This window comes from Lepus europaeus, chromosome X, assembly GCF_033115175.1.
Source record: "Lepus europaeus isolate LE1 chromosome X, mLepTim1.pri, whole genome shotgun sequence".
NCBI lineage: Eukaryota > Metazoa > Chordata > Mammalia > Lagomorpha > Leporidae > Lepus > Lepus europaeus.
The window spans coordinates 134,806,699-134,820,579 of record NC_084850.1 but is presented as its reverse complement, the minus strand read 5'-3'; the positions used below and the strand labels follow the sequence as shown (position 1 = coordinate 134,820,579).

The 13,881-nt window shown below is 42.4% G+C and overlaps 1 protein-coding gene across 1 annotated transcript in view; it reads left to right on the top strand.

Moving 5' to 3' along the window:
- Window positions 1-13,609, top strand: part of LOC133752893 (glycine receptor subunit alpha-2-like) — a 69,141-nt gene extending 55,532 nt beyond the window's left edge. The window contains exon 5 of the mRNA XM_062183158.1: window positions 13,504-13,609. Within this exon, the coding sequence (XP_062039142.1) occupies window positions 13,504-13,609 (106 nt within the window). The remainder of the gene's footprint in view (window positions 1-13,503) is intronic.
- The last annotated feature ends 272 nt before the right edge of the window (window positions 13,610-13,881 follow it).

Genomic DNA, 13,881 nt, shown 5'->3' with positions numbered 1-13,881 from the left:
CTCCCATTATTGACCCAGCCTATGTTCTGATGTAGGAACTTCAAAAGACTCTAACTTTAGTTATAGGATCATTTTACAGCATAGGAAAAGAAAGCATCCTATCTAGATGTCAGAGCTGAAAATAAAATGCCCAGTGAACTAAGACCTGCCTAAATATTATCATCGGTGACGCTTTCGTTATCTTACTCTAACTTTTGATTGAACATATAAACCTGTATTTTCTATCAGAAAGCAGCTAGGAAAGGCTGTTAATTTCTTCTCTGTGTACATATTTGGGCCGTGTTTATTGTGATCCTATAATCCAGGCAAAATTACATTCTCATTTCCCAACTCTGTGTCCAAATCCTCATTAGTTTTGTGACTTGACTTAATACAGTAATTAATGACTGTAACGTCCGCGCCCACATCAGAATGAAGCAGCAGGTCTTCAGGGAAGCGCTGGGTAATGCCATGGAAACCATGGAAACCACAAAGATTCCATTCTTCCCAGAGGCAAGCAAAGGTGGGAGGAGCTGGCATACGTAAATGCTAGTGGATTCAGCAGACGCTGAGCTAAGTGGTACAGCAGGGTATTTTTGGAGAGGGGCCCTCAAACAAGTTGTGGCTGAGAGGAGGAGAAACAAAGTGTGGCAAGTATGTTGTGTACATGACAGACTCACATAAAATGCTAGACAGCTCTGTTGTTAGTTCAAACACGCCACACTAAGGTTCTTAGCCTTGTTTGAAGAACATAAAAGGAATTGTGCAATGAAACACATGGCATCAGGCACAACCATTTACCCTTGACTGTTTACCTGACTGGACTAGCAACAGCAACCAGTAGGTTTTCCTCCTTTGGAGGTAACTTTCCATTGCGTTAACATTCATCAGGGTTTGCTCTTCAGGCGATGGTGCAGAGAAAAGAATATCGAGAAGGTAGCCAGAGCAATGTGAGCCCCGCACTTCCTTCCATCATTGAGTGTATCCTCCAGGATCATAGAACAGCCTCTCACGGTCCCATCAATTCATCATTCTGAGTCTCCGTTACCTCTATCAGATGGGTTTGAATCAGGAGATTAGTTAGACAAAGTATGGGTGCCTTCTAGCTCTGTCATAAGTCTGTAACTCAAAACGACCCTCCTCTCCTTCCCAAACTGCAAAAATGAGGAAAGAAGAATGGGTTCATTATGCCCCTTGGAGCTTGGGGTCAGCAAGAGGAGACTGTGAATTTAAAGGTACTTGTTTCAGGCCGGCGCCATGGCTTAACAGGCTAATCCTCCACCTTGTGGCGCCGGCACACCAGGTTCTAGTCCCGGTCGGGGCACTGATCCTGTCCCGGTTGCCCCTCTTCCAGGCCAGCTCTCTGCTGTGGCCAGGGAGTGCAGTGGAGGATGGCCCAAGTGCTTGGATCCTGCACCCCATGGGAGACCAGGAGAAGCACCTGGCTCCTGGCTTCAGATCAGCGCGATGCGCCGGCCGCAGCGCGCCTACTGCGGCGGCCATTGGAGGGTGAACCAACGGCAAAAAGGAAGACCTTTCTCTCTGTCTCTCTCTACTGTCCACTCTGCCTGTCAAAAATAAAATAAAAAAAAGGTACTTGTTTCAAACTACTTTTGGATATTTGTGCCTTTCTCACCCAAACTAAATATCCAATTCCTGAGAAGAGGGATTTGACTCAAGGGTAGAGTAAGGAAGACTGAACTCCTGGTAGTTTAAGAGGCAGCCTTAAAACTTGCATGTCGTTTACACAGTGACAAAGACTCACTACTGAGCTCCCTACTGAGAAACTGATCATATTCTGTGACAATAATTGATTGGACACATAGGTGAAAGAAACCACATGACAGATTTGAGCCAGTAGAGTGGAAGGGCTAGTATACTATCTCTCATTACCTGAATGTTCTTATCTGGAAGCCAAAGAAAAATCACAGGTCTTGGTGAGCCTGCTCAACTTATATCTGCCTGCTCTTCTGCTTGGTCCCCATTGTCACCTTTGAAAGGCTCCCTGGATGACCTTAACCCCAAAGTAAACATGCATAATATCACTGTGGTTCTTCAGAAGCACATACATTACTTTGGTACATCCTCATGGTATCTAATTCAAAGGAAATACACTCCATTTTCAAATAGGAAAATTTTTGTTCATCTGCAAAGATCAGAGTATCTCCAACAACCTTCTCTTTGCTTGTGGCATTTCAGACTACAAACCAATATCTGTACTAAAGTATAGTCAACATTTATCATAGGGTAGGCAATGAAAAATAAGAACATATATATATATATATTTTGTTAAAGCTGTGCAGTCAGATGACAGATAGAAAGCAAACAGAGATCTAGGGGAGAAAAGACAGCATGCTCTAGCAGTGGGGCAGATATCCATTCTGAAGAAAAGAGTTGGATTCAAATCCAGTCTTACTAAGTGACCATCAAGAAGTCGTTTAACTTTTCCTTGAGCTGCAGGCTTTTTTTCTGTTCCAGAATCATACCAGTTGTTCAATGAGCGCCTTCATCACTCTACGCTACTGTAGGATAAGGGGAGAAAGGACAGTGATGGATTTCTCCATCCACCCTAACCCCAACTACAGACATTTCCTAATTCAAGTTCTATCCAAGTGCCACTCATCTCACCAGCACTTGGTTCTCTCTCCAGGGTTTGCCAACAGAAACAGTGGCCAGCAACTCGCAAAATACCAGTCAAGTAGCACGGTTTTGCTCTCGGCTATCAATAGGGACGAAGTTACTTTAGTTTTCTCAAAACCACATTTGCAGCTCACAAGGGATATTCACACTTGTTTTTCTCCCTTTGCCAAAGTAAGAGACTCTCAGACAAAATGTTAAGGAAATTGCTGTATCCTGCTTTCTCTCTTTCTTCACCTCAATGTCACTATAAAATAAACACATGACAATGGACAACTCACTTCTCATTATTTTAATGTGCAGGCTGAAAGCATTTAATCTTCACAGATGTTTGTGTATATAATACGGATGCGATGTGACTATGACATTTAAAATGAAGCAAAAACATTAATAGTATTGATTATTTAAATCTTTGATAATTTGAGCTCTTTTTTTTTTTTCTGGTGACATTCAATTTAGCCCTCACCAATGCAACATCTTCAAAGCATTTTCACTTGGGAAATATGAAAGCATTTGGAAGTTTTCACTGCAGATTTATCCGTCGCTCTCCAAGTTGAATCCAATCCATCTTTGGGCTTAGTTAACACGGGCTAACCATATGTGTTCACGTTTTCTGAAGGGACCACACACAGATGGGAGTAGTAGATATTGTATTTTTTTTTTCCTTCCCAGCTAGTATTGCTCAATGCATATGGGTATTTTCTAGGATGCCTTTATAATGTTTGGTAAACATGGACCTTTCTAGTCAGTCGCTGGGATTTTAGTCAGGGGAGAGAGTAGAACAGCTGATGGACCAGGCAGTGTTGCCTCATCTTATCCACATTCCAAGGTCAACAGGAAAAAAAAAACACAGAATAATGGCTTGTTTGAAATTAACTGAGAGGAAAGATTCTAACTGTACAGGTTAGGATCAACCTAGGGCTTAGGTCCAACCTCAGAAAATATTGAAAAAATAATGTGCATTTCTGGTGCTCCCTGAGCCTGTTCTGAGCCCTATTCTCTTGCTATGTAGTTTAATCATTAGCTTTGATAATCTTTTTTTTTTTTTTTGGACAGGCAGAGTGGATAGTGAGAGAGAGAGACAGAGAGAAAGGTCTTCCTTTTTGCCGTTGGTTCACCCTCCAATGGCCGCTTGGGCCGGCACATCTCGCTGATCCGAAGCCAGGAGCCAGGTGCTTCTCCTGGTCTCCCATGCAGGTGCAGGGCCCAAGGACTTGGGCCATCCTCCACTGCCTTCCCGGGCCACAGCAGAGAGCTGGCCTGGAAGAGGGGCAACCGGGATAGAATCCGGCGCCCCAACCGGGACTAGAACCCGGTGTGCCGGCGCCGCAAGGCGGAGGATTAGCCTGTTAAGCCACGGCGCCGGCCAGCTTTGATAATCTTAGTATCCAAGTGTGCTCTTGAGGATATCTGTAGAGATTCTGGGAACCTATCAATTCACTTACACAAAGGAGGAAGTGACTGACAGTACTTAATATTCTCTTCCCAATTTTGCATCTTGATAGTTGTGAGAGACTTTGGCTTAATGTCTATTAGTCAGTTGTATATAGCAGCTAAGAGTTGGAAGGTGTTTAAGCAAGGTCATATTGGAATCTTTCTGGAACTCCTAACAACTTACAAACTTTGCTTATATGAAAAACTTTCCCGAGTCAGCCATAATTGTACCTGCCCATGGAGCTGGTGGCCAGGAGTCTCCCCATACTTTATATTGTGTGTGAGTTCAAAGTGCCCATTTTATTACAAAGCATTCAGAAATTATGAGTTTAAAAATTTAATTCCTTGCCTGACTAGCAAAACTTGGACCAATTATTTTTGTTCTCTATGGATCAAGATCCTTCTGTGGGTACCTCGGGTTTTGATTTAAATAGATAGTGAAAGTCATGCTTCTCCAACAGACCCAAAGGACCTTCTTTGGACCAGAGTCTATAATGATAGGTTACCTGATAGGTACTCAATCAGAATACCTATCTAGGGAATAATTAAAGGCCCTGTACTTGGTTTCATGTGATTTACATTATCCAAAGATTCTTTAAGTGGAGTTGGAAACAACTTCAAAATTTGAAGAATCAACTCACAACTATTTGAGATATATGTCATTCTTAAATTAACCTATGATCATCTTTAAAAGAGGAAACTCCCATTTCAAGCATCTGTCGGATGGTGCCCAATAAATATTTACCAAAACATTGCTGAATGGATATACTAAGTTACCATCCAGCTAGACTCCTACTTAGCACCAAACCACCCTATGAAGGACCTAGAGCTAGTCTTCACCTGCACTCTGACCTCCTTCATGACCAATGCCATGAAGGTTCACCCATTGCTTATTGCAGCTACATCCCTAGTTTCTGTTTTTTTTTTTAAGATTTAGTTATTTATTTGAAAGTCAGAGCTACACAGAGAGAGGAGAGGCAGAGAGAGAAAGGGAGAGAGGTCTTCCATTCAATGGTTCACTCCCCAGTTGGCTGCGATGGCCAAAGCTGTGCTGATCTGAAGCCAGGAGCCAGGAGCTTCTTCCAGGTCTCCCATGTGGGCGCAGGGGCCCAAGGACTTGGGCCATCTTCTACTGCTCTCCCAGTCCATAGCAGAGAGTTGGATCAGAAGTAGAGCAGCTGGGTCTTGAACCAGCACCCATATGGGATGCCGGCACCTCAGGTCAGGGCATTAACCTGTTGCGCCACAGCGCTGGCACCCCAAATTTCTTTCAGAATTTCTTAATGGCTGATTTTCCAGAGATCAGAGACAGTAACCTGATACGCTGCCTACTTTTGACCATTGCATGTTCGTGTGTGTTAATGGGCACAATGATCTTGGCTTCTTCCCCACCTCAACTGGAAACTGTCCTCCAATCGGTCTTAGCAGCTCTCCCAGTCTTCCAGCCACACCTGCCACATTCTTGACTCCACTCCCCTGACTGTCATCGGGGCCTGTGAGTAAATCTTGTCTCGACACCCCTAGTCCAATCACCTAACAGCCTGCTTGGAGCTAATTGTCCCGCCCTGTGGTGGAGTAAAAAGTGTTGGGGAGTGAACCAACGAAAAAGGAAGACCTTTCTCTCTGTCTCTCTCTCTCTCACTGTCTATCTCTGCTGTGGCCCGGGAGGCGGCCATCTTGGGAGTGAGGTGGCAGCCATCTTGGGAGTGAGATGGCGGCCATCTTGGAGGGTGAACCAACGAAAAAGGAGGACCTTTCTCTCTGTCTCTCTCTCTCACTGTCTATCTCTGCTGTGGCCCGGGAGGCGGCCATCTTGGGAGTGAGTTGGCAGCCATCTTGGAGGGTGAACCAACGAAAAAGGAAGACCTTTCTCTCTGTCTCTCTCTCTGTCCACTCTGTCAAAAAAAAAAATAATAATAATAAATTAAAAAAAAAAGTGACTCCCAAAGACAGTGCTATTGCTACTGAAAAATGTCTCAATATTCACATCTTCTTTCCTTTCAAAACGTCTCCTTTTAGTTGATCACATTGACAGTAACTCAAACTGGATAGCATGAATGTCACCTGGGCTGCTTTATCAAGAGGGCTTGAGAATCTGCACACCTACCAAACTTCTCAAGATGCTTATACCCCACAGAGATTGAAACCCACCGCTGAAGGATGTTTTGATCAGACAGCTAGCCTAGCAGTGTATTTTAGTCTATTAATTCCCTAACACTTCCCTCACCCTCTCCTTGTGTGGGTTGTGTTAATGATGCACTTTTAACTTGCCTTTAACTTACCCCAGGCTAATTTCACTTAAGGTCTAGGTGGGTTAAGATGACACTCTTGTTGCATACTTGATACGTCCTGTCAATCTTCTCGACACTAGCATGTCACCTGGCTCAGAAATTTCAAGGTACGACGGAGGGGAAAGATTCAACAGATCTACATTATTCTGTAAGGTCTTCTTTATGTTCTCAGGGAAAAATGGGTTGTGCTCTAGGATGTTGGATGACAAAGTACTACGGGGGCAATAAATATCTCACCTATCTGTCTGAATGGCTAGGAAGTTCCTCTTTGAAGAGGTTACTTCTTGCCCTTAAAGTTTTCATATTTCAAGAGGGTAAATCCACCTTATTCTTTTTTTTTTTATTTTTGACAGGCAGAGTGGACAGTGAGAGAGAGACAGAGAGAAAGGTCTTCCTTTTGCCATTGGTTCACCCTCCAATGGCCGCCGTGGTAGGCGCGCTGCGGCCGGCGCACCGTGCTGATCCGATGGCAGGAGCCAGGCGCTTCTCCTGGTCTCCCATGGGGTGCAGGGCCCAAGCACTTGGGGCCATCCTCCACTGCACTCCCTGGCCACAGCAGAGAGCTGGCCTGGAAGAGGGGCAACCGGGACAGGATCGGTGCCCCGACCGGGAAGTGGAAATCCTTCAAGCTGATCTACCTTACAGTGTATAATCATAGAGATGTTGAGCAGGATGGGGTGTGAGTGGGGAAGGAGGCCCAGAGGTTTAGTTAAGATCAAATAACTCTTTACTTGTAAGCTCTGTCTACCACCCAGGTCCCCAGACTGCTAAGGGACCCTGGGCAAGTTTTTAAGGGACATTTCATGAGAGTTCTGGATGTCTGAAAAACAAATGAGAAGGTTATCCGTGACCGGGTACAAGGCACTAAGGTGTCTATGAACAACTCTGCTGGGTTCACAGACAAGAGGATGATAAATTGGTAACAGATTCTTTTCCTATGGAGGAAACATGATTAGAGTGGGAAAAAATAAATGGAGTGATGTCGGTTAAAATTGGGTTCAAATCTAACTTTGAGTGAAGAATTTTTGAAACATCTAGTTTGGGTCATATGTCATTTTGTGACTTTGGGAATGTGGCTTAATCTGTGTGAGCTTTGATTTCTTTGTCTCAAAACTGCTTGATGGGATGGTGCGCAATGATGAAAAAAATAATGAGAGCGCTTGACCCACAGCAAGTATTCAGAAAATTATGGTTATTAATAGTATCATAATCATCACTTGAATTTTTTATTTTTCTTACTATTTTTCCTTACTATTTTAATTTTATTTTTTCCTTACTATTAATCCTCCAAGAACCCCATAGGTTCTTTCCCCTCTGATGGATTCACGTGCCACCAATCATTTGTAGTATCTGGAAAAGAACGCTAAATGTGGTCCCCGACAGAGACACAGCACTGGTATCCCCAAGACTCTCTCGCTTCTCCGGAAAAAAAACACAGAAACATCCTCTTGCCCTACATCTCCAAACAAGGCAAAGGATTGTCACTATTAGAATCAAATCTCCCGCCGGCGCCGCGGCTCACTAGGCTAATCCTCCGCCTTGCGGCGCCGGCACACCGGGTTCTAGTCCCGGTCGGGGCACCGATCCTGTCCCGGTTGCCCCTCTTCCAGGCCAGCTCTCTGCTATGGCCCGGGAAGGCAGTGGAGGATGGCCCAAGTGCTTGGCCCTGCACCCCATGGGAGACCAGGAGAAGCACCTGGCTCCTGCCATCGGATCAGCGCGGTGCGCCGGCCGCAGCGGCCATTGGAGGGTGAACCAACGGCAAAAGGAAGACCTTTCTCTCTGTCTCTCTCTCTCACTGTCCACTCTGCCTGTCAAAAAAAAAAAAAAAAAAAAAAAAGAATCAAATCTCCCAAAAATAGCATGCTGGCAATCTTTGCTTTAGGCAAGCCGATCACTCATTAGAATTTGCATTGCTACCTGAAAATTCATTTTCTCTCCACATGGTATTTTTCTCTCAAAAAAAAACTCACTGGAAATAGACTTCCAATATGGAGTTCTTTAGGAACCACAAGTCAAGGAGCCTTCTGTCAATAATGCTGCAGTGTTAGATGGCTAATTCATATTTTTCTAGCAGTGTGAGGACAGCCCCATTCTTCTACCACTGCGGACCCAGTTATCGGACTAAGGCTCCAAGACAGCTCACTGAGGGTGTCCGCCAAGTTCGTTGACTTTCTTTGGCGGTCTTACAACTTGGCAACTGTCTGTGGGCTGTGATGACTGGCATCCTACACCCCTCTAAATCTTGTGACCACAGAATAAAAGCCCAATATTCTCCCGCAGAGTTTAGCATTGCTGAATCACTCATGTGTTCAACAAATTCCGAATATCTACTCCGTGCCAAGCATTGTTTTATATGATTAAAAAAAAAGAGAGAGAGAGAGTCTCAGCTTTCTTGGATAACGCATTGTAGTAGGGAGGGAAATAATATACAGACAAATATATTAAAATTAAAATATATTAAAATTAAAATATATTAAAATTAAAATATATTAAAATTAAAATATATTAAAAATTTTGAACAATATTTTGTTTAAAAACTGTAGAGGAGACTGAACCAGCTTACAACGTCTAGACCTCTCAGGCATTTAAACCGTAAGTGAAGTATAAACTTAACAGCTGCTTTCACGAGTGAGGTCAACTGGAGAGTTGTAAGGAAAGGGCAAGAAAAATGAGACGTTTCCTGCGCTTTGTTACAGTCATTGTCTAAAATCAAAAGGATCGCTCAGACAGGGACCTTTCAGGAACTCGATTCCTTTCCATGTGCAAATAGGAGCAGCGCTGCCCGGGGTTGCACCTGCAGCAGCCAAGCCCACAGCTCACTGCCTTCCGCTGCAACGGCCTTCACGTTTCAGACAGTGTGGGGAAGAGGAGAGCGAGAATCCGGCAGCGTGTCGGTGAGAAGCCTGACCGTCCAGGCATATTTAGAGGAAGACGCCATCTCCAATTAAAATACACAATGCTAGTGGTGGCACCACAAATTAGGTGGCGAGCCAGATCAAAGGAGATAAAAACTGGTCACATTTCAGTTTGCTGTTGGGCATAGCAGAGCCTTTTTTTGGTGTCATGTCTGCATCTCTACAAACCAATAACCAAGTTCATTTTGCCCACAAACTCATGTTTGTCGACACCCAAAAGAGGCTCTTTGAAAAACAATTGGAGTCTTGACAGGAGAGCCCAAGGCTATTTCTAGGATAATGAGAAGAATGTAAATTTGGATCCGAACGAACGGATGGAGATGTAGAAAGTCATTGCGTTGTGCTCTAACTTAATTTTTTGTGTAGATTTCCTATATTTAATGTTTCCTGCAAATTTTGAAAAAGGAAAAGAAAAAAAATAACGTTCCCCTTATCTAGATGTCTGGCCTTCGGATACACGGTCATGATCTACTCTGTTTCTGCCTGAGCCATAGAGCACCATGTGCTCTAACTTAATTTTTTTGTGTAGATTTCCTATATTTAATGTTTCCTGCAAATTTTGAAAAAGGAAAAGACAAAAATAACGTTCCCCTTATCTAGATGTCTGGCCTTCGGATACACGGTCATGATCTACGCTGTTTCTGCCTGAGCCGTAGAGCACCATGTGCTCTAACTTAATTTTTTTGTGTAGATTTCCTATATTTAATGTTTTCTGCAAATTTTGAGTTTCTGGCTGAGACGGGGTTCAGGGATAGTTTTATGTTTTGGGAGAATTTCTCTCGGATGGATTTTCAATGCTGTTCATACTTTTGGCCCCCAAGACTCTGGGGTGAAAGGTTCACTTTGCAGAAGAACCGAATTCAGGGTAATTTCTTATAGCAAATAAATACAGTTACAGAACACGCTGCATGTTTTTAAGCTGTATTTGTTACCACTACTATTACTTTATAATTTCTTTAAAATTTCTTTTTTTTTAATTTTTTTTATTTTTATTTTTTATTTTTTTTTATTTTTTATTTTTTTGACAGGCAGAGTGGATAGTGAGAGAGACAGAGAGAAAGGTCTTCCTTTTTGCCATTGGTTCACCCTCCAATGGCCGCTGCGGCCGGCGCACCACGCTGATCCGATGGCAGGAGCCAGGTGCTTCTCCTGGTCTCCCATGGGGTGCAGGGCCCAAGTACCTGGGCCATCCTCCACTGCCTTCCCGGGCCACAGCAGAGAGCTGGCCTGGAAGAGGGGCAACCGGGACAGGATCGGTGCCCCGACCGGGACTAGAACCCGGTGTGCCGGCGCCGCAAGGCGGAGGATTAGCCTGTTAAGCCACGGCGCCGGCCAATTTCTTTAAAATTTCTATAAACTTTCAAAGTTACAAAGCTCTCGATTTTGATTGGCATTCACTTAACTCATCCACACACAGTCTAATTATTTTCATATGATGAACATTTAACTTTTTTGAACTGTAAATTGATAAATTCCATACATTTGTTGGGTACAAATCGATGTTATGATTTATGAATACAATGTGGAATAATTAAATCAAGCTAATTAACATATCTATCACCTCAGATGCTTCTTAGCTTGGTTTTTGGTGGTTAGAACATTTGAGATTTACTCTCAGCGAGTTTGAAATGTACAATACATTATTATTTTACTGTATTTCCCATGCTGTGCAACATATCTCAAAGAAAAACTGCTGGTTCTTTGTAATTGAGACTTTGCAAAATTATATACACTACTGAAGGTATAGATAAACATTTTGGTATAACGAAAATATTCCTCTTTAAAAAATAGAAATAAACAGATTATCATGGTAATAACCATTTCAAGCACATGGGTCCTTTTGAGGTTTTCTCTCCACATACTATAGTGTCAAATGCATTTTTTTTTTTTTTGCCAGAGGTTTTCGCTTTGGTTCTTTCACTCTACTCTATTGATCTCAATAAAATAGAATTTTCCAAGACATCTTAGTAGAGTCTTCATGCTGAGAAAATTATTTGTATGTTTATATCTCTATCTATCAAAGGATCATAAAATTAACAAGAATCACTTTCCTGTATGAAATGTGATTGTTAAGCCAGAGGTTTAGAACTCAAAACCATTTTTTTTTTCCTTTTGAAACATGGTATTTTTTGGGTTTCCAGCTTAGCGCACCAAAGCTGGCTAATTTATTCAGCAATCGAGGTAACTTTTGGCCTATTGATGATAAAACTGTAATAGTAACACGATTATAATGGCAAAAAAATTACTGAATAAACTAAAATTTTACTTTGAGCCATTGTCTAAAGAAAAAGACATTAAATTACATGAAGATCGGAAAGCTGATGAATAGTTTCCATGGACATTTTCAAATAATCTATACTCATTAACAGATAAAGCAGAATGAAGAAGAAAGCAAAATATGAATCATCATCCCATCAACCATAAATACCTACTCTTAATATCACTATTTATATTTATTTTTATTTATATTTATATTTATTTTTATTTATATTTATTTATTTATTTATATTTATATTTATATTTATTTATATTTATATTTATATTTATATTTATTTTTATTTATTTATATTTATATTTTTATTTATATTTATATATTTTATATATTATTATATTTTATATATTATTTATATATATTATATTTTATATATTATTATTATATATTATTATTTTATATTTTATTTATATTTATATTTATTTCCATGATTGAAAATGTTTTTTACATAACTGAGATCGCACTGTACTGTTTTACATCTTGTTTTTTCAAAATGATTGTTGCATCTTAGCCATTTTTCAAGATTATCAGCCCGAATGCTTTGTAGAATCTCACTTCAAATCCCAACCCTTTCCCTTATTTAACATAAATGCACCATCAACTTTTTTGTTTTGTTTTTCCTTGGATAGAGTTTAGGTAACAGTGCAAGAGTTAGGGGGGGAGGGCAATGGGAGCATCCTTCAGACCTAAAGTATATATTGAGGTACAATAAATAGAATTTGGAGCAAGTGACCATTAGAATAATAGGGGTTCTAGTATTACAGTCAAATAGAAATAAAAAAGAACCTTATTCTATCTCTTCATAGGATCGATGAGAAAACAAATAGTTAGCAAATTTAAGACTAAGACAATTGCTGATCTTCAATCCTAATATTCTTTTTTTTTTTTTAAAAAGAATTTATTTATTTATTTGAAAAATCAGAGTTACAGAGAGAGGGGGAAAAGGCAAAAGAGACCTTCCATCTGCTAGTTCACTCTTCAGATGGCCACAATGGCCACTGTCGGGCTAGGCTGAAACCAGGGGCCAGGAGCTTCATCCAGGTCTCTTACATAGCTAGCAGAGGCGCGAACGGTTGGGCCGTCTTCCGCTGCTTCTCTCAGGGCATTAGCAGGGAACTGGATCAGAAGTGGAGCAGCCAGGACATGAACTGACGCCCATATGAGAGACCCGCACCGAAGATGGCAAGTGTATCTACTATGGCACAGCGCCAGCCCTGTCATGTGTGGTTCTTGAAGCAAAGCCCACTTATCCAAGCTATAACTCTGTGTTTCGGACATCAGTGTAGTTCAGATGCCATTATTTTTCTTACACCATTTCCAGTGGTCTTTGTTCATTCTAGAATAAGCTTGAAAACCAGTGCCTTTGGTGGGGTAGACAAGGCAAAAAGGGAGAGTCAAAATCTGGGCAATTGAAAGTAGAGAGAAAGGGATTATGGTGAAATACTACAATATTTTAACAATTACTAATGACCAGTTTTCATTTGAAAAACAGAAAGCACTGTCCTGGCCGGCACCGTGGCTCAACAGGCTAATCCTCCGCCTTGCGGCGCCGGCACACCGGGTTCTAGTCCCGGTTGGGGCGCCGATCCTGTCCCGGTTGCCCCTCTTCCAGGCCAGCTCTCTGCTGTGGCCAGGGAGTGCAGTGGAGGACGGCCCAAGTCCTTGGGCCCTGCACCCCATGGGAGACCAGGAGAAGCACCTGGCTCCTGCCATCGGATCAGCGCGGTGCACCGGCCGCAGAGCGCCTACCGTGGCGGCCATTGGAGGGTGAACCAATGGCAAAGGAAGACCTTTCTCTCTGTCTCCCTCTACTGTCCACTCTGCCTGTCAAAAATAAAAAAAAAAAAAAGAAAGCACTGTCCTGAGAGCATAGATGGCATTATTTCAATTAATGTCACTTTGCTTAATATTTCTCAAAAATTAGACTTCATATATTTAACACTGGATTTTAATTTTTTTTTTCTTTGTTAAGACTCACCTTGACGTTATCCTGCCCCATGGACTTGAAGAACTTTCCAATGGACGTGCAGACGTGTACAATGCAGCTGGAGAGTTGTAAGTCACCGCTGTCTAAATGACTGCCTGCTTGCTTTCACCAGTGACCCGATTCTTCTAGTGTCATTAAAGATAAAAGACCTGGCCGGCGCCGCGGCTCACTAGGCTAATCCTCCGCCTTGCGGCACCAGCACCCCGGGTTCTAGTCCCGGTCGGGGCACCGATCCTGTCCCGGTTGCCCCTCTTCCAGGCCAGCTCTCTGCTGTGGCTAGGGAGTGCAGTGGAGGATGGCCCAAGTGCTTGGGCCCTGCACCCCATGGGAGACCAGGAGAAGCACCTGGCTCCTGGCTTCGGA